This window comes from Rhinopithecus bieti, unplaced genomic scaffold, assembly GCF_001698545.2.
Source record: "Rhinopithecus bieti isolate Rb0 unplaced genomic scaffold, ASM169854v2 scaffold_74573, whole genome shotgun sequence".
Classification (NCBI taxonomy): domain Eukaryota; kingdom Metazoa; phylum Chordata; class Mammalia; order Primates; family Cercopithecidae; genus Rhinopithecus; species Rhinopithecus bieti.
The window spans coordinates 733,020-754,564 of record NW_016828021.1 but is presented as its reverse complement, the minus strand read 5'-3'; the positions used below and the strand labels follow the sequence as shown (position 1 = coordinate 754,564).

Here is a 21,545-nt window from a genome sequence, read left to right as displayed (position 1 = left end):
GAGGAATAGGAATGAAGCGTGGGATGTTCTAGCCAGTTATTCCTTATCTCAGGATGTTAGATTCCCAGAACATTTACAGCTATTAAGAACTACAAGGGCTGGGTGTGGTGGCTCACGCCTATAATCCCAGCACTTGGGGAGGCCGAGGCAGGCGAATCATGAGGTTAGGAGATCGAGATCATCCTGGCCAACATGGTGAAACCCCGTCTCTACTAAAAATACAGAAAATTAGCTGGGCGTTGTGGCACGTGCCTGTAGTCCCAGCTACTCGGGAAGCTGGGGCAGAAGAATTGCTTGAACCTGGAAGGCAGAGCTTGCAGTGAGCCAAGATCCACCCACTGCACTCCAGCCTGGCAATAGAGCAAGACTATATCTAACAAAAAAGAACTACAAGCAAGAAATCAAAGAGAGTTGGGTTGGCCCAAGGCCACCTGGAGAACGGTCCCACGCCAGCGCTTGTTCCCACAGAGGTTTTAGCTTCAGCATGTTGTGATTCTCTGTATCCCTCATCTGTCTCTTTAATTTGGGGCACAGCAGTTTGCCCTGTGACCTTATTTCTGTTTTGCGTCTAAGAAGAGTTGCTGATTTTTCAATTTGTTCCGCTTTTTACATGTTGTTAGAATGGAATGGCAACTTCCAAGCTCCTTACATGCAGAACCAGAAACTAGAAGTCTCCATACTATCTTTAAAGTATGGCTTTACATTTTTAAATGATTGAAAAATCAAAACAATGATATTTTCTGACATATGAAAGCTACGCTATATCAAAATTTTACGGTCCATAAATAAAGTTTTATTGGAACACACACAGCAGAGTTAAAAGTGGCCCAAAGCCTAAAATATTTATTATCACCCTTTAGAGAAAAATGTACCTGACCCGTGGGCTATGTGTGCTACCATAACAATCTGACACTTTCTACCTTTCTTAACTATAATACTAAAATAATCCAATAATTATTTTATGTTTTCCAGGAAATCAAAGCAGAATATTATTAGGAAATCTTTAGTTAGAATTTTTAAATTAGAAATAATTTATTTCATATTCCCAGAAAGTATATAATGGGGGAAGTATGAATGAGTTTGAATTTGCATAATTGTTAACATCCATGTTCCCCTGCTCTCTTGCTCGCTCTCTATTTATATGTATATATATATACACACACACACATAAACACACATACATACCAGTGATATCCTCTACAATGAAACATATTAATCTTTCCTGTACTTTATTTAACACCAAAGTTTCTTGATTCTGTTTTTTATTAGTAGACAGGGCTTATTTTCTGAACCCTCTTGCCAAGTCCTCTGATGACTTTAGAGATACCTCTATCTTATACGCTTTTTAAAAGCAACTCTCCCTTCATTGTCCAGTATGTTGTAAGCACAGAGTAGAATATTTGATAGAGACTTACTGACTTGAATTAAATTACTTGCAGTTAAGTAAAACATTCCAAATCATGAACCCTCAATTATCATGTCTCTGTTTACCATGTCCTAAGGCCTTTGAAATAGAAGTACAATTTAAAAGTTCTAAAATAATTACAGAAGTAAATACAGCACCATATAGCTCACTATAAAGTACAACTGTCAATTACAAATTCAATTGTCAGGGGCCACCTGTGAATCTAGAGAACTTCACAAATGTTCTGTCTTGGAACTGAACTGGAAATGTTTTTAGGGTTGCCTTTTGTTTTATAGTTTTAAATATTTATAACCTGACTAATTATTTTCCTAAAATACTTTCTTACTAGCTGAAAAATGTGCTGGGAACAAACACAATACCTGCTGAAAATGCTGAAAGTGACTTTTGTCCCTTTTGGTGTAGGGATAAATGTTATCCCACCTAAATAAAATGACTCTTGTTTTTAATCATGTTTAAACTACCCTTTGCAGTCTGACCTTTCCCTGGAATGATCCATTTTCTACGCTCCATTTTATCATGCTGCCAGTAATATCATCAAAAACTTTTAAAGAACATATTAAATCGGCGTTAAATTTATATTGAGCTTTAAAATGAAACAGCATTAGGACTTTGTGCCTCTCTGTTTTATATCTGCATACTCTCAACATTCCAGTGTTAGAGACTGGAATTCCTTTCACTCCAAATACTTTAAGTTTAAAAAAAATAAAATAAAACTAAGGAATTATTTATGCTTTGTACAACAGAATGGGCACACAGGGATTCTAACAAGGATTTGAATCCTAATATCAGCACTTAGCCCCTCAATGTCTTTGAGCATGTTAATTTTCAAAGCCCAAATGGTCTTATCTGATAAGGTATCATTATCTCTTCTTTGCATTGTTCTTGTTAGAGTTAGAAATAATAGATGTAGCACAATTGTCACTGTGAGCCCTCAATAAAAGATGGATGTTGTTGCTGCTGTTGTAATCTGATCAAGGTCTTTATTGACCCAGTGAAAACCTTCTACTCCTTGCTCTAAGAAACCATTTCCTTCTTCCTAATTAGTCCTCAGTAAAATGAATAATTTATTAGAGGACTTGGTCTAAAAACAGTCATTTATATTAGGACTTCATTGTGTAGTTGAAACTTCAGGCCATGGCTTGGAAATATCATGGAAATGTGGCATGAACTTCGCGGGATGGTAGGAGATAAGTAGGAGAGGTGGGAGCCAAGAAAAGAAGCAAAAAAGAAAAAAAAAAATCACTAGAGGAAACTTTCCTTCTCTCACCCATGCTCATTTTGAATTCAACATATCTTTGGCAGGTTTTCTTAAGGTCAAGGACAGCTTTAAAGAAAATTGTTTTGGATCCTCCAACTCCCCTTCATAACCCTATCCTACTACATAGCTTTACAAATTGCCTCTTTTAAAGATTTCCCCAGAACTATCCTCTTCACTCTGTACACACCAAGAAATTAGCCTTCTGCTCTTTTCCTATTCTTCCCTTCACAATTCATGCTACTTCAGTATACTTAACCCAGAATTTATTCAAGGTTTATGTGTTAATTTAACAAATATTTATTTAGTGACTACCTTTATTGTACCAGTTAAGCATATAACAAAAAACAAAACTCAAAAACAGTCTGCCCTCACTGAGCTTTTATATTGGTGGAAAGATACAATTAATTGAACCAGATAAACTATTGTGTATATTAGAAAAGGATAAGGGGTGTGTAAAGAAATAAAGTAAGGAAGGGGGGTAAAATATACTGGGAAGTAGAGAGTTTCAATTTTTCAGAAACAGCTTCACTGAGAAGATGGCAATTGAGTAATATAACCAAGGTTGCAAGTCAGGAGGTTATTAATGGAGAAAGCGATGTAGGCAGGAAGAATTGCAAGTGCAAAGGCCAGGAGGTAGGAAGATGCCCTGCATGGTCTAACAAGATAAAGGAAGCCATTGTGGTTAGATTAGAGAATATGAAGTCAAATAGGGCTGGTGTGGAGGCAACTGGAGAATATCTAGACTCTTGTAAGCTACTGGAAAAAAAAAGTTGGCCTTTAGTCTGAGTAGAATGGGAAAAATTTGAAGATTTGAATGAAGAAGTGAAATGATCTTACTTGTGTTTTTTTAAAAGCTCCTTCTAACTGCCTCATTGTAAATGGATTATAGGGGAGCAAGGGGGAAAAGGCTGACCAGTTAGAATATATTACAAATATCCAGATGGTATTATTGGTAGGGCTAGAAGGAAGTGGTTGGACTCTGAATAGGATGCAGTAACAGATGGATGACAGAGGACAGTGACAGGGTCATGGAGGACACAGAGGTTTTTGCCCTGGAGTATTAGAAAGTTCTAAGTTGCCATAAATTGAGATGGCAAAGGTTACATACAGCCTGCTTTTGGGTTCAGTATCAGGACTGCAAATTTAGATATGTTGACTTTGGGCTCTCTACTCACGATTCCAGGGAAGATGTGGAATAGGCAGTTGAATATAGACATCTGGATCTCAGGGGAGACATGATCCTGGGGTGTCAAACTTGAAGAATTCTCAATATAGAGATGATATTTGAAGTTGTAAGACTGAAGGAAATGCTAAGGGAGTGAACGTAGAAAGAAAAGGTGGAAAGTCTGAGGCTGATCTTCATTTGCACTCTAATATTAATCGGTTGGTGAGAGAGGAAGAAGCAGAGAGTAGAAGCAGATGATAGAGGAATGGCTAAGGATTGGTGTAAAAGCCTACAAATGAAATTGTGTCAAGGAACAGTAGATGAACAAGTAGGTCAAATGCTGCTGAATGGTCATTAAGATGAGGACTGAAAATGATGATGAGCTTAAGAAATGACTTGGTGTGCCTGCATGGAGTAGTTTCAAGTAAGAATGAAAGTAAAAAGCTATTGAAACCAGAGAATACAGATTCTTCACTTTTGAAAATGAGTTTTGCTATAAAGGGGAACAGAAAATTGGGTGATAGGTAGAGAGAAAACATGGTTATGATTATTTTAATGAAAGAAAAATCTGTATGATAATGGAAATGAATCAACAGAGTCTTAAACAGTCAATAATGTAGGAGAAAGGGGAAACCACTGTAGAAATTTCCCTGAGCAGGAAGGGGGAAGGGGTTATAAGATCTGGTGCACAAGAGAAGTATCCAGCTTTAGGTACAAGGACAGTTCATCTTGTTAGCAGAGGGAAGACTGAGTAGGTGACTGGCTGGTTAGATGTAAACAGCCTATATTAGCCTTTCTTGGAGCATTTTCATTTAGATATAAGCTACTATTTAAGTAACAAAATCTCTAATCATATCATTTTAGTAAATTTAAATGAAAAATTTCCATTAGGATATGGAACTCACTTTTTAATTTTTTTATTATACTTTAAGTTCTGGGATACATGTGCAGAATGTGCAGATTTGTTACATAGGTATACACGTGCCATGGTGGTTTGCTGTACCCATCAACCCATGATTTACATTAGGTATTTCTCCTAATGCTATCCCTCCCCTAGTACCCCACCTCTCAACGGGCCCTGGTGTGTGATGTTCCCCTCCCTGTGTCCGTGTGTTCTCATTGTTCAACTCCCACTTATGAGTGAGAACATGCGGTGTTTGGTTTTCTGTTCTTGTGTTGGTTTGCTGAGAATGATGGTTTCCAGCTTCATTCACGTCCCTGCAAAGGACATGAACTCATCTTTTTGTATGGCTGTATAGTTTTCCATGGTGTATATGTGCCACATTTTCTTTATATATAGGGAGAGATAGACTAGATAGAAACTCTTAAATCCTAATATGCAAATCTAACCCTGGGGAAAACATTACACTGGTTGAAAGTAGCCCATTTAGGAAGCACAAAATTCATTCTTTTCCTTATGCCTGACAGGGCATCCAGCAACTCCAGTTTGTAAATGAGCTTATTCATTTGAACTGGGACCCATAGCTTTACTCAAGAATGAGCAGCTTGAGTTAATCTCTTCTTGAAAATTGCTATTAGAATTAAACTCCTTAGTCAACGTTTTAACTCAACTGTTTCAAAACTCCTTTGGTTTTGAATCAATAAAAGCATTGAGGATGTGGCAGTTGAGCAGATGGGTGGTCCACTTGGTAAAGCTTTGTTATCTCCATGTAAGCCACAATAAAACACTGACCTGACAAAAAGAAAGTGTTTACACAAATCAAAACAGAAACCTCTATACTATAACTTACACAGTGTTTCCAGTTGGCATCTACAAGTATTAACGCAGACACAGTGACAGGTTTCAAATAAACTTGATAGAAAAGGCCATTCATATTTTATCATGTTGGGTTGATGGACTTACAATTGTGAACAATGTTTTACTCAAGCTTAGTGAAAACTCCTAGGTAGTAATCAATATTCTCAGTCACCATTGCATTGAAAATATGTTCTTGTCTATGTTGACAAAGGCATCAAATTAAACTTGCGAAGGTAGATTATTTTTTCTTTTCTGCTGATGTGACAAATACATATTATAACTGAAACTGAAATATAACAAATTAAAAAATAAATGCTATGCAGATTTGAAAGAAGATAATGGGATATCTAATCCATGGCTCTATTAACGCTTTATATTTTGTTACTTAAAACCATCTTTCTAAATATTAAACATAAATTCTGCTAAAATAGTGAGGGGGACATAGTTGAAACTTACTATAGATCAAACTACGAGTTTCCAATCTTTAAGCAAAAATATAGTTATTAAAATGTTGCTTACAAATTACTTTTAAAAATTTTAATACTGACATGCAATTAAATGATCCAAAGGCTTCATACATTTACCACATGTTAAATAAAGAACATGCTTTTGACGAAATCTGAGGTTTCATAAACTGTTATTTACTGAGTTTATTTTCCATCCAAGATCTCAGGAGGATTTAAGCTTTCATCTGTTTTTCAAAACCTCAGTTACATTTTATTTTGATTTGATTTTTTTTTTTTTTTTTGAGACAGAGTCTTTCTCTGTCACCTGGCTGGAGTACAGTGGTGCTATCTCAGCTCACCACAACCTCTGCCTCCCGGGTTCGAGCAATTCTCCTGCCTCAGCCTCCTGAGTAGCTGGAACTACAAGCGTGTGCCACCACACTGGGCTAATTTTTGCATTTTTAGTAGAGACAGTGTTTCGCCATGTTGGACAGAATGGATTTGATCTCTTGACCTCATCCATCTCAGTCTCCAAAAGTGCTGGGATTATAGGCATGAACCACGCTACCTGGCCTGAAATATTTAATTGACATAAAGATTATACATATTCAAGGGGTAAAAGAAGATTTGACATACATATATATACATATATAGTTATCACAAAGTAATTAATGCATCTATCCTGCATTAATTAATCCAGGCTGTACATGAGACCTCTAGAACTTGTTCATCTTATAACTGAAAGTTTGCATCCCTGAACCAACATCTCCTCATGTGCTCCACACCCTATGCCCTGGAAACCACTATTCTACACTTTGTTTTTGTGACTTTGAGCTTTTAGATTCCACATACACGTGAGATTATACACTATTTGTCCTTCTGTGTCTGGCTCATTTTAGTTAGCCTAATGTATTAGTCTATTCTCACACTGCTACAAAGATACTACCCGAGACTGGGTAATTTATAAAGGAAAGAGGTTTAATCAACTCACAGATCTATTTGGCTGGGGAGGCCTCAGGAAACTTACAATCAAAGCAGAAGGCAGAAGACGAAAAGGAATCAAAGCACGTATTACATGGCAGCAGACAAAAGAGAAGAGTCAAGCGGGAACTGCCAAACACTTTTAAAACATCAGCTCTCCTGAGAACGCACTCACTACCATGAGAAAAGCATGGGAGATACCGTCCTCATGATACAATTACCTCCCACCACCAGGTCCTTCCCTTGACACCTGGGAATTATAATTTGAGATGAAATTTGGTTGGGGACACAGAGCCAAACCATATCACCTAATGTCCTCCAGGTTCATCCATGTTGTCACATATGGCAGTATTTCTTTCTTTTTTAAGGCCGAACAATATTCTATTCAATACAGCACATTTTCTTTGTCCATTCATCTGTGACTGACACTTATGTTGTTTCTATTATATATCTTGGCTGTTGTGAATAATGCTGCAATGGACATGGGAGTGTAGATATCTCTCTGACATACTGATTTTATTTCCTTTGGATATATACCCAGAAGTAGGATTGCCAGATCACATGATAGTTCCATTTCAAGATTTTTGAGGAAGCTCCATGATATTTTCCATAGTGGCTGTACAATTTACATTCCCACCAATAGTGTACAAGAGTTCACTTTTCTTCACACCTTGCCAACATTTATTATCACTTGTCTTTTTGATAATAACCATTCCAGCAAGTATGAGGGGATACCTCATTATGATTTTAATTTGTATTTTTCTGATGATTAGTGATGTTGAGCATCTCTTCGTATACGTGTTGGCCATTTATATGTCTTTGGTGGAAAACGTCTCTTCAGGTCCTTGGCCCGTTTTGAATCAAGTTATTTTAAACATTGAGTTGTGTGAGATCTTTATATGATTTGGACATTAACTCCTCATCAGACAATATAAAGTTTGCAAATATTTTCTTCCATTTCATAGATTACTTTTTTATTTTGTCAATTGATTTTTGTTTTTTGTTTGTGATTTTGCTGAGTGGATACTTTTAGTTTTATATAGTCCTGCTTGTTTATTTGCACTTTTGTTGCAAGACATAAAATCGACATACAAATCAGATGCATTTTTAAACACTGACAGTAAACCAACTAAAACAGAAAATAAGAAAATGATCGCATTTATAATAGATAGCATTAAAAGAACATAAGACTTAGAAATACATTTATCCAGCGAGGTGAAGAACTGTACACTGAAAACTGTAAGACATTGATGAAAGAAATTGAAGAAGGCACGAATAAATGAAAAGATAGCCCATATACATGGATTGGAAGAATTAATATTATTTAAATGTACATGTAAACCACAGCGATCTACAAATTCAGAGTAATCATTAAAATTCCAAAGGCATTTTTCACACAAATGCCATTTCACAGAAATGCCACAGAAAAGACAATCCTGAAGTTTTAATGAAACCATAAAAGACTGCAAACAGCCAAGACACTCCTGGGAAATAACAAAGCTGGAGGCATCACAGTCCTTCCTTTCAAACTGTATCACAAGACTATGGTAGTAAAACAGCGTGGTCTGGTATAAGCACAGACATCGAAATAGAACAAAAGAGAGAGCCTAGAAATAAAGTTACACACATTATCAACTAATCTTTGACGTGGCACGAAAATGCACAATGGGGAAAGTATAGTTTCATCAATAAACGGTGTTTGGGAAAACTGGATATTTATATGTAAAAGAATAAAATTAGACTCCTGTATTATCCAATATAAAAAATTAACTTGAAATGGATTTGAGACTTAAATGAAATATCTGAAACCATAATATACCTAGAAGAAAACTAGGGGGAACCTTTCTGACATTGATCTTGGTAATGACTTTTTAAAAAGCTTTATCTTCTTTTCTTTTTCTGAAGAACAATTATTGAAACCACCATTTCAGGGTGATCTGTAACTGGCAAGCAAAATAAATCATGTAAAAGTAGAGAAGGCTTGAGTATAAGTGAATGTGGTTTCTCTAGTTCAATCATAACATTAAAACTTCATAATTAAAGAAAATTATTTTTATTATTTCTGTATTTATGAACAAATCTGAGAAGCTGTATTGTCTTCCAGTCTGTAACTGAACATGGGCTTTTCAGATTGCTTCTACCTGAAGAAAATCAAAACAAAGATTTACATACTCCTTCAATAAGATCACTCATAGTTTCCCTTATTTAGTTAGCATGGTGTCTTTATAAACAGATAACTTAAAGTGAACAGAAAATGGAGAACAAAATAACTGAGGATCCCACCTTAGACATCAACCTCTGATGACTGTTTTTACAGGATTAACAAACGTTCCCTATTTCTTCCATAAGTCAGGCTGCCTGGGTCCATGACAAGGCTCGATGCACAGAGTGCTCGCTAGTCACCTGTGCGCAGCTGCTGCTTCTGCCAGCTGAGCTGTTGACTCACAAAAAGCCTGCAATGTTTATTTTCTTACATTAAATGTAAGACATCTTTACTTGCTATTTTAATTCCACAATTTAGTAAATTATAACCCTAATAAAATGTGATATGTCAAGAAAACAATTTTTTTCATGAATACCTTCTTTAATGATTTATAAAGACTCCAAAGTGTCATTTAAGTTTTATATTATTGTGGTGTGAGAACCATAAAATTTTGACCAAAAAAAAAAAAAGCAACAAAAATTAATAGAGACAGCTGACTACTTGTCCCACTCCAAATAAACTGTTAATATTATACACACACATACACATACACATGTAACTTATTTTTTAAATATTATGCAGTTATATCTTATTTGAAAAAAAGAAAAAATGTCTTACATAGGTGAATTAATGAAGAATGTATATGTCTATAAACAAAAATAAATTTAAAATAAGTTCATCTTTTATCAAATATTTTATTTACTATACAGTCTCATCATATATTTCCATGATAGTAGATAGTGCTATATTCCTATAAATTTAACTAATCTTCTATTAAAACTCTTTGTAACTGTTAATGAGAAATAGTTCCACTTTTAAATATTTATGTTTCCCAGGGGTTGCTTTGTGTGAAAAATAGTTAGCAGCTACAAACCTATGAGATATCCACAGCGTAAAAAAAAAACACTCAAAGAAAATCTAATTGCTATTTTTATTCATTTTATTTTCATAACTCTCAAAACTCACGGAAAAGTTGTATATACTGAAGAATAAACTTTTCTCCTGATTCATCTGAAAGTAAGTGGGCAAGTTTCCATCCATCATCTCCAAATACTTTCGTGTTTGTTTTCTATAAGCAAGAACGTTCTTCTACATATCCAGAGTACATCCATCAAAATCAGGAAATTAACATCATTTCACTAGTTCTTTCAAATCCTCAGATTACATTTGAGTTTCACCAGTTGTCCCAAGACTTTTTTTTTTTTTTTTTTGAGACAGAGTCTCGCTCTGTCACCCAGGCTGGAGTGCAGTGGTGTGATCTCAGTTCACTGCAAGCTCCACCTCCCAGATTCACACCATTCTCCTGCCCCAGCCTTCTACGTAGCTAGGACTACAGGTGCCCACCACCATGCCCGGCTAATTTTTTTTTTCCTGTATTTTTTAGTACAGACAGTGTTTCACCATGTTAGCCAGATTGGTCTTGATCTCCTGACCTTGTGATCCACCCACCTCAGCCTCCCAAAGTGCTGGGATTACAGGTGTGAGCCACTGCGCCTGGCCAAGAGTATTCTTTATAGCAAAATGATGCAGTTTAGAGTCACACGTTGCAGCAAGTTTCATTGATCCTTAGTTTCCCTCAGCCTAGGAGATTTCTGTCTTTCTTTGACACTCAGGATGTTGACATTTTAATGATGAGGGATTTGTTTTGCAGACTTGGTCTTCATTTGGGTTTCTCTCATGGTTAGTTTCAAGTTATGCATCTTTGGCGGGAATATCACAGAAGTGATGCTGTTTCATACTCATCGTGCCAAGGGCTGCACAGTTTCAAGCTGTCCCATTATTGTGATTATCTGATGCAGATGCTTTGATGATTAATGTTACCTCAACTGAGCTAGGACACAGGGTGCCCAGACATTTAGCCTGGCATTATTCTGGGTGCTTTTGTGAGGGTGTTTCCTGATGAGACTGACATTTGAATTGGTAGTAAAGCACAGGACGCTCCCCATTGTGGAAGATCCTCATCCCATCAGTTGAAGGCCCAATTAGAACGAAGAGACTGACCCTTCCCCGAGTGAGAGAGAATTCTTGCTTGCTGGCCCTGACTTAGGCATTGGCTTTTTTTCCAGTCTTTGGACTCAAACTAATACTAAACTATTGGCTTTTCTGGGTCTCCAGCTTTCCAACTCACCTGGAAGATCCTAAGACTTGCCAGCTTCCATGATTACCTGAGACAATTCCTTACAATGAACCTTTTTATAGAGATGGAGTTTTTGGTGTGTGTGTGTGTGTGTGTGTGTGTGTGTGTGTGTGTGTGTATTTACGTATACACATACACATGTATCCTATTTGTTCTATTTCTCTGAAGAACCCTGACTAATACAGGTGTTGTGTACCAGACTTCTCTGAGACTGTGTTTTCCCTGGGCAATTAGTATTTCTGTAGAGGTGCTTTGAAATATAAATGCCTTCTCCTAATCAAGTCTCTCATTTATTTCTTTATGTACTGATATCAGTATGGATTAATGGTGTCCTATTTTGTTTAAGGTGTTATAATCCATTGTCGCTTCTATTTTTTCATATTGAAGCCCATGTTGTTCCAGATTTAGCCCATGGGAGCCCCTTCCAGCAGGTGTCTCTGTCCTTTCATTATGGTGCTATCATTTCATGAGTGTCTTCCTGCTTTCTGGCAGTAAATGTTGTTCCAAAATCATCTTGTATTTTCCCAACTTGGAATATAATAAGCCCATTCTTCAAGGTCCTCCCAGTGGATGCCCGAGGGACTAAATGCACATCTGTGTGTAGATGAATAACATACTTCTTCACCACAATACTTAATTCGCTACTTACTTTTACATATGAAAGACCATGAATTCACACCAGTACTTCCAATGCCAACCCAATGTCATAGGGTTCATTTTAGTCTTCCTCTTTTACATAATTTGACTCTCTTTTCGAACTGGAAAAATCCTGGCTCCCATTGTCTTTGATATACTTATTTATATACTTAACCCTCAGTTATAGCCAATTTCTTGTCACTACTGCTGCCATCTCTCCATGTCTGGATACCCCTCCAATCCTAACTCAGGCACTGACCACCCTGCTGCAGGTAACTCCCCCCACTGCAGGGACGCCGTCTTCACTAACTCTTTGTATCAAGCCATTCTCACTTAAGAAAGCCTCTTGACCTGCTCGGACTCTGATGTGCTGTTTGGGCTGCCCCTATTCTTTGGTTCCCCTAAACCCCACTGGCTCTCTGATTTTCCATGCCTGGCTAATTCTCTATATAACTGTGCCTATTCTTCTGTGTGTCACCTGTTGAGTTTTCATTTCAACACTTACATTTCGTTTTAAGCTTGCTTGTTTTTTTTTTTTAACAGTCTATCTGCCTTTAAACATTTCATGTACTTAATAGTCTGTATCAGATCCTTCCAATTTCACTGGGGTCTATTAATTTTGTTTGTGGTCACTCTCAAACTTGTCGTATTCCTTTGATTTTTTTCTTTTTGGTTGGGTTTTTTTGGTTTTTGTTTGTTTGTTTGTTTGTTTTAATTTTAACCTGTAAAATCCCGACTAAATTGAGAGTGCCTTCTCTAGAAAGAGATTTTTCTATTTTATTCTGCTTGGAGCTGGGGGCACTGCCAATAATCTAGTCAACTCCTGTATGTCTTATTTTGATTTGATAGCAGAAACCTGGGACTCACCTTAGAGTTCTCATATCCCTTTATCTCCCACATCCAATTACTCAATTCATCCAACTCCACTTCCTAAAATCCTCCCATCCAGTAACCTGAAGCAACCCTCTATTGCTCATCTTCTACAATGCTAAAGAGCAATAAAAAGATAAACCTCACCCTGTGATTGCCATGCCCAAAATTCTTAAAAGGTTTTAGGTAAAATTCATACCCTTTGGATTGTCAAAAACATGATGACTTAATCTTTTCTTGCCTGCCTATCTAGCCACCTATCATTATCATGCCACTTCCTCTAGCCTTCACCTCTTTTTTTTTTTTTTTTTTTTATTCTGAGACAGAGTCTTGCTCTGTTGCCCAGGCTGGAGCACAGTGGTGCAACCTCAGCTCACCGCAACCTCAGCCTTCCAGTTTCAAGCAATTCTCGTGCCTCAGCCTCCCAGGTAGCTGGGACTACAGGTGCATGCCACCAAACCAGGCTATTTATTGATTGATTTATTTATTTATTTTAGTTTTAGTAGAGACAAGTTTTGCCATGTTAGCCAGTCTGGTCTGGAATTCCTTACCTCAGGTAATTCGCCAGCCTTGGCCTCCCAAAGTGTCGGGATTACAGGTGTGTGCCACTGCGCCTGGCCTAGTCTTCACCTCTTGAATTGTACTCTGGCAATAATGGACTCTTGGTTGTTTTCCAAATGTGCCACCATATTTCTGCACATACCCAGGGTAACCTCTTGTCTCCAACTAGTTCAAGTGCTAGCTCCACTTTGAAAAGTGTATCTTGTCTACAACTCCATGCAGCTCATTTCACTTAGCATTATGAATGCTTATTTGAATGCCTGTTTTTATAATGAAGAGCAATTTCCTTAAGGTCAGGGGTCATGTCTATTCACTTGTGCATTTCCAATTCCTATAAAAGATTAACATGGAGTAAATTCTCAAGAATAATGGTTGAATCCATCTCAATAAGCATGCAATAAGCAATTACTGTTGGCATTTGTGCAAGCACAGAGTGGTGGAAATTCAGTCATATGTACATTCCTATCAACTATTACTAAAGCGGAAATGTTGTGAAACATTTAAAAAATACACATGGGTTACGATTATCCCTGTTCATTAAAACAGTCCTGGAAAAACATCTTTTATCAGGTTGTAAATGCTCACTTTAAAAATTAATAAAAGGATAATATAAAGTCTAGAAATTTAAACTCCATGGGAGAGTGCTAATGACAACATAGTAGTAGATCCTAAATTTTAAATTAGTCAACTACTATGATTGTCACAAGATCCAAATTTCATTGGATCCAAATTTTGAATTTCAATTTTGAATTTCAAAATTTAGGGTCTACTACTACGATTGTCACAAGATACAGTCCAAATTTCAGTCCCACAAATATATGTGCATGTGCGCGTGCACACACACACACACACAGATTTTATTTCCATATCTTCTAGTTGCTTTAATTCTTTCTAAATAGTCATCTTAATCCTGATAAAGTAGGAGATTGCTTTAGTGATGGTTTGAATGGAATGCTATCACAAATTTTCATTTTTTTTTCACATCGGAATCGACAAATATTAGCCAACTCCCCTGCTTAATTGTCCCATTGAGAATATATTTTATTTCTTAGTGTCTGTGCCTAATATAGCCTGTTTAAATGACCGCACTAGAAGCTTGAGATTTAGTCCTACTTATTATTTCTTCATTTAGATGTATTTCCAGTAAATGCAATTAAATTTAAGCTCTCAGATATTTCCTTTTGTTAACCATTTATTCTCCTTTTCTGTTATCAGATATAGACTCAGCAATTAATTTCCTGATTAATAACAATTGCTATAAAAGCATCATTCAGTCCACAAGTTGCTGTGTTTTCTAGAAGATTTGCTTCAAAACTTTCCTCTTATTTATGGCTTCAATATCCACTGTTAAGTCTTGCCCTAGGGTATACCACAAGAGATTTAGAGCAGCTAAATTTAAATTGGTTATAATTGAACACAGTTTAATATACAAGGAAATGGATAATCTATTTACCATCTAACTCGAAGAAAGCAAAACAGAGTGAGAGTGTAGGTAATTTTGTAGGAAACTAGTGTTTTTAAGAACCTATCAAAGATTCTGTCAGTCAGTAGATAGATGGTATGCAAAACTCTGCATTGATAAAATCATTGCAGAAGTGTTTTCGTACTTTTTTTGACTTTACATCTCAAAAATTGGTCACTTTCGGGTGCGGTGGCTTATGCCTATAATCCCAGCACTCTGGGAGGCTGAGGTGGGTGGATCACAAGGTCAGGAGTTCGATACCAGCCTGATCAACTTGGTGAAATCCCGTCTCTACTAAAAAAAGAAAAAAAAAAATACAAAATTAGCCAGGCGTGGTGGGGGACACCTGTAATCCCAGCTACTCAGGAGGCTGAGGCAGGAGAATCATTTGAACCCAGGAGGCGGGGGTTGCAGTGAGCCAAGATCGCGCCACTGTACTCCAGCCTGGGCAATAGAGCAAGACTCCGTTTTCAAAAAAAAAAAAAAAGGACAATTTATTGGTATGCATTCATGACCGTGCATGCATACTTAAAGTTAATAACCACTCAATGTAATGGACATAGAAACTTCCTGAAAGTAATGACTATATTATGATGGACAAATACAGTATAGTTTAAGGAAACTTGCTTAATAAATATTTAAGGATTTCCGTGCCATTTCTAGAAGTTAATGAAACAGAACAAAACACATTGTAAATTGTAAACTATTACTGCAACATGATTTTCCATGAATCTACAACATACCACATTCATTTTATAGATGCCATCATCCTGTTTTCAGTAATTGAAAGTATTTTCCACAATACTGAGGCAAGTGGCGATATGAATATGACAGGTGTGAGCTCCAAGTCGTAATGCATATTTTTCATATGTAATATTTTTTATTTCAAAGTTTTTGGGGTACAAATGGCTTTTGGTAACATGGACGAATTATGCAGCAGTGAATTCTGAGATTTTTATCTATCCATCCTGCAAGTGGTGTACATTTTTTCATCTTTGCCACTTCCTAGCCAAGTGATTTTGGAAAAACTGATAAACTTTTTATGCCTCATTTTTTTAATCAATAGAATGAGGACAACCATAGTATTTAGCCTGGGCAACATAGCAAGATGCCATCTCTACAGAAATACATGAAAAACGTATCAGCTGAGTGTCATGGCATGTGCCTTTAGTTCCTGCTACTCAGGGGCCTGAGGCAGGAGGATAGCTTGAACTCTGGAGAGTTCAAGGCTGCAGTGAGCTGTGATTGGGCCACTGCACTCCAGCTTGGGTGATAGATGGAGACCCTGTCTCTAATACAAAGAAAATGCATAGTATTTATTTTATAAAGTCATGGCAATGAGCAAATTACAGGTAGACTAGTCACAGTAAAATCTCAATAAACAAGGTGATTAGCTCACTACACAGCTACATAAAACATAATAAAACAAAACAACTCTATTTCCTATTTTCCTTCCCAAGCTCCAGGCGTTTCACTTCCAATTTTGGAGTGAACAATTAAGTTAATTACTTACTGTGATTTCACATTACCTGTGTTTGACTCAGCTGTGTATCTCCATATCCTCTGTGGCATTCGAGTTCCCTCAGTAGGTCACCTTTCTCCTTGTCTTAGGAGTTTTCACTGCAGGAGACTCTGCAGTTACTGAGCCCACAGCATTGAATAGGTCTCAGCCAAGGTTTGCTTTGGCCAGCAGCAGAGTACTGGTATCATGTTTATTATCCCAACCTCACTTTGTTTAATTATATATTTGTAAAAGAAAACAAACACTGAAGATATATATGAAAATTCTGTGTCAAAGGACATTATTTCTACATTATGTCTCCTTTCATTTAAACATACGGATATTTGGTACCAAAAAGAAAATAGATTTGAGCCTTTTGGATTCATTTATTTGGGGATGAGGTGGGTCACTTTTATTTCTGTGTCATCTGTTTTCTCGATTTTGTGAAACTAAATGGTTCCATGATTATTTGTATTGTTGAATAAACATTGTAATGCAGGTGCAATGCCCAGTTTCAGGCAGAAGAGCATCTGTACTTAAAGACCATCAAATTTGTACTAAGCTGTTGAAATTTGACTGAATAGTTAGGAGCAGATGTTGCTTCAAGGTACAAGAATGAAGCAAGTCAATCTTTCACAACGTTTCTCTCTGTCACGGAGCAGCTACTGTCTTTAAGAGCAAGGATAAACACAATTTTTTCTTCTTTGAAATTCGGGGTCATTCTCCCTGAGCTCTTTATATCAAAGCAATGGAATCTCTAGTCCTAGATACATGCTCTAATTGTTTCTCCTTTTACAAAATCATTTTTCTCTGCCGGGTGCGGTGGCTCTCACCTGTAATGCCAGCACTTTGGGGGCCGAGGCAGGTGGATCAGTTGAGGTCAGGAGTTCCAGACCAGCCTGGCCAAGATGGTGAAACCTCATCTCTACTAAAAATGCAAAAATTCTCTGGGCATGGTGGTGGGTACTTGTAATCCCAGCTACTCAGGAGGCTACGGCAGGAGAATCTCTTGAACCCAGGAGGTGGAGCTTGAAGTGAGCCGAGATCACGCCACTGCACTCCAGCCTGGGTGACAGAGCAAGACTGCATCTCAAAAAAAAAAAAGAAATTGTTTTGCTCTTTTCTTCCTTATTCTTAGGCTGCTGAACTTTTTTTGTTGTTGTTGTTCTCTATCCTTGCAACTCCTCATTTCGATGTTAAAACAACTAAGAGAGGTGAAGTCTTGGTAAATATGATCTAGAATTGCTAGATAAAATAAGAGGCCCAGTTACATTTGAATTTCAGATAACAAATGATGTTTTAGTGTAAGTATGCCCCGCGCAATTCAAATTTGACTTGGTGTACTGTGTTTTTATTTGCTAAATCTGGCAAGCCTAATCTCATCTCTAGTTATTGAAACAGGTTTATAAAGCAGAATGATGTCTAAAATCTGAGTTCCAATGTTCACTTTTATTTCTTCGCACCATGCACAACTGCCAACTATCCTCTTGGATTTGAATTTACTTCTTTTTCTGATTTTTTCATTGCTTTGTAAATGTTTTTCTTTGTTGGCTTTCTCTCCTCCTTACAATGCAATCGGCTTTATCATCGTTTCTCCAGTGTCCTGATTCTTTTATTCTACCTCAACATCTTTATTTCCACCATTCATTCTTCTTTGTGAAAAAAGAATTCCAAAATGCTTATTACCTCAATATTTTCTCTGACACTAGTTTGTTAAGAAATACTCAAATATTTTTTTTTTCAGAATGTTCCATAGTTTTAATTTTAAAATACGATTGTCACATTGGGAAAATGAAATAAACACAGTAAAATAAACTGTACAAAGGCAAAGTAGAATAACAAAAAATACTTTACTAAAACATAAGATTTACAGAAGTTTCCAGACAAGCCATACAAAATGGTCACAAGCTTTTTTTGAAGGAGGGAATCTACACTTGACAGCAATGTTATTAGTGAGGGCTGTGATGTTTGTTTAATGTTCCCATTTTGGTTCAAACAATCAAGCTTGTCCATCTACAGCGTCTAAATAAAGTTAGACTTGGCTAGAGAGCATATTCTAAAGACCTGGTTAGCTGCTTTTAACCAATGCAATTAGATCACCAAAAAAAGGGGAAAAGGAGCCCATAAAATTAAAAATAAAACTACCTCCCCCCTCAAAAAAAATAAAATAAAATAAAGAAAAACACCCACACCCCTGCAGCTAACCTGACAACTACCTTCATTCACAGTGCTTTATACTTAAACCAGGATGGGGGAAATGAATAAAAGCAGGGAGGGGCCACTGCTTTTAAACGTTTCACAACAATCCAGATGATACTTCTAGCCTCTGCTCATGCTTTATGACAGTGAATCAGGACAAGACATAGATTTGCTAATGTGCATTTAATCACCAAAGGACTGAAGATGTCTGGGCTTTTTTATTCTGTAATGTTTCTAAGACTGTGTCCATTAAATGCAAACAAAAAGGAGGAAGTCTTGGCAGAACAGGAGAAGTGATGCACACTTGATGATCGGATCAATTTAAATATTATTCATGGCATATAGCCTAGTCCATGCTCTAGCTGTTTCTATGGCTTGGGCTTCGTTGGTCTTCCACTGCTCTGCTACATCATTTGCTAATGGATCATCTGGATTGGGAGCACTTAACAAGGCCTGGATCGATAGCAGAACTGTGCGGATCTGCAGTGCTGGGGACCACTTATCTTTCAAAATATCTAAACATATTCTTCCCAACTTGTCTACATTAGGATGATAAATTTTGGTCATGAAACGTACTTTAGGGGCTGCCATTGGGTATTCTTCAGGAAGGAATAGTTCAAGTTTAAAAGTCCGTCCCTCAAAGGGGGAATCTTGAGGGCCAGCAATGACCACATGAAAATAACGGGCGTTGCTCTCATCTGGTTCTGCTTTGATGCCAGGAACTGGTTCTGCCAGCAAACGCTGGGTTTCCTTGATGATCCTGCGGGGCAGCCCGGCCATCTTGTCAGAACCCGAGTTCGGCCTCTGGTCTCGTCTCCCAAGAAATACTCAAATTTTTAATACAGATCTTTGTTCTACTGAAAAACATTTCCTTTGCCAAGTTTAGACTACATTAAGGACAGTATCATTGCTGTAGTCCGCACACCCAGAACTCTGTAATAAATAGTATACCCGCTTCTTCTTTGTATGTGTCCAGTTCTGTAACTTCTATTTTGGAATTTTTAATTATAATCTATGTGTATATGCCTTGAAATCTGTGATACCATGACAGAAAAATGAACCTTCATTTGGCTGGTAGATTCTCTAGCCTTTACCTTTTCAGATTATTTTGCATCTGACTGCCAACTTTTTAAAGACTAGTACCCCAATCGTTTTGCTGCCTGCACCTCAAAGTTTTCCTTATCACTCTTTTGATCAAATATAAACTTTAACTTCTTCCATTTATTATTTCTTCTTTGACTCACAATATACTCCATTCTAATTTGGAACTATTTAAAAATAGGGCTGCTAAATAAAAGTCTGCACATTTCTCTACCCATCCCAAAAGTTTGGTCCTGTCTACCTTCCTCCTAAATAAAAGGTTAACAATTCTCCTTTCCTTAACATTAACTTTTTAAAATCACTTATGAGATGCTGTCTTTGATCAACCCATTAATCTTTTTTCAGGCTACCATTCCTATGTACATTTTCTGATGAATTTGTAGTCATTGTAAGTATTGAATGTTGTATTCCACACTATGCTTTGCTTTGTTTTTGTTTTTTTTTTCTTTGAGGCGGAGTCTTTGCTCTGTTGCCCAGGCTAGAGGGCAGTGGCGCAATCCCAGCTCACTGCAACCTCTGTCTCCTGGGTTCAAGCATTTCCCCTGCCTCAGCCTCCCGGGTAGCTGGGACTACAGGTGCCCACCACCACGCCCAGCTAATTTTTTTGTATTTTAGTAGAGATGGGGTTTCACCATGTTGGCCAGGCTGGTCTCGATTTCCTGACCTCGTGATCCGCCTGCCTTGGCCTCTCAAAGTGTTGGGATTACAGGCGTGAGCCACCGCACCCAGCCTGCTTTGCTTTTTAAAATGTTGCAAATTACAATTGTTTTGGTTATCTTATCTAATTTTCTATTTTTATGTTATGTGTCAGATTGTCTGGACTTATAAGGAAACCTGTCCTCTTCCAGCACCCACCCTTCTTCCTCCCCCATCATTCCCAATTCACACGACTTTCTAACTTTCTAATTGGGTGCTTTTTAATATTCATGAGCACAGGTTTTAGGTCACACAGCTTTTAGAATCATGGGAAAAATAAAGGTAAATAGTGGGTGAGTACTCAAGGAACTCACCTACAAATCAACTTGATTCAGTCTTACGTTCTGAATTTTCATCAGTGTCCTGGTGGTTGCTTAACAATGCGAAATTTGTAGATAAAAATATTAATGTTAGGTGAAGCTCACTGAGTAGCCTACAGATCAGTGTCACCAATTTTGATACATTTTATCCACATCTCCATTATCTGGTTAACATATCATTTTGCAAAATATTAAAAGATCTTCAGTGCACAAAAGGGCTGTCATGAACAAAGTTTCTTCTTTTTTAAAATAAACTGAACAGTGTTACTATCTAGTTGGCCCCAAGGACAGACTAAAATTATAATTTATAATTATGGATGTTTTTCCTCACAGAAATAAAAATAAATAGGTCTTATTGATGAAGACATAGACAGTTTTGCTTCTGTGAACATTTCTCCTTTACACATGATCAGTCCAACTTTTCCCACTCGTTTCTGCCTGAGGTGGAGGTGGGGACTCCATTCTTGACTTAATAAATCTAAATTCTTCAACTGTCATTCTCTCCCAAGACACTTCACCCTTTGGTGACTATGCTGCATTTTCCCATTCTTGCTCTATGTACATTTCATCCTCGGTCTGGCAAGACCTATTTCAAATATACAAAAATTATCTGATACACACAGGAACCCAACCTACTCTCCACGGAGTCTGGAAGGTTGAAGAAAAGACCCTTCTGAATGTGTCAGCTTTATCAGCTCCCATTGGGAGATCAGAGGTCAGAAGCCTTCATTAGCCAATAAAAATAAAATGATGTTTCTTGGCAAGTAGACTGTAGTAAACACCCTATATGTTTAAAAAAAAAAAAAAAAAAAAAAAAAAAAAAA

The 21,545-nt window shown here is 37.2% G+C and overlaps 2 protein-coding genes across 2 annotated transcripts in view; one reads left to right on the top strand and one right to left on the bottom strand.

Annotated features, from left to right (window-relative positions):
- Window positions 1-21,545, top strand: part of LOC108523542 (contactin-associated protein-like 2) — a 1,139,721-nt gene that overhangs the window by 428,591 nt on the left and 689,585 nt on the right. The window lies entirely within an intron of this gene.
- LOC108523545 (ubiquitin-conjugating enzyme E2 N) lies at window positions 18,546-19,417 on the bottom strand. The gene has a single exon (XM_017864188.1). The coding sequence runs from the start codon at window positions 19,382-19,384 to the stop codon at window positions 18,926-18,928; it is 459 nt and encodes a 152-aa protein (XP_017719677.1). The 5' UTR covers window positions 19,385-19,417; the 3' UTR covers window positions 18,546-18,925.

Coding starts and splice junctions, on each gene's coding strand:
- LOC108523545 (XM_017864188.1), bottom strand. CDS start 19,384: ATGGCCGGGCTGCCCCGCAGGATCATCAAGGAAACCCAGCGTTTGCTG.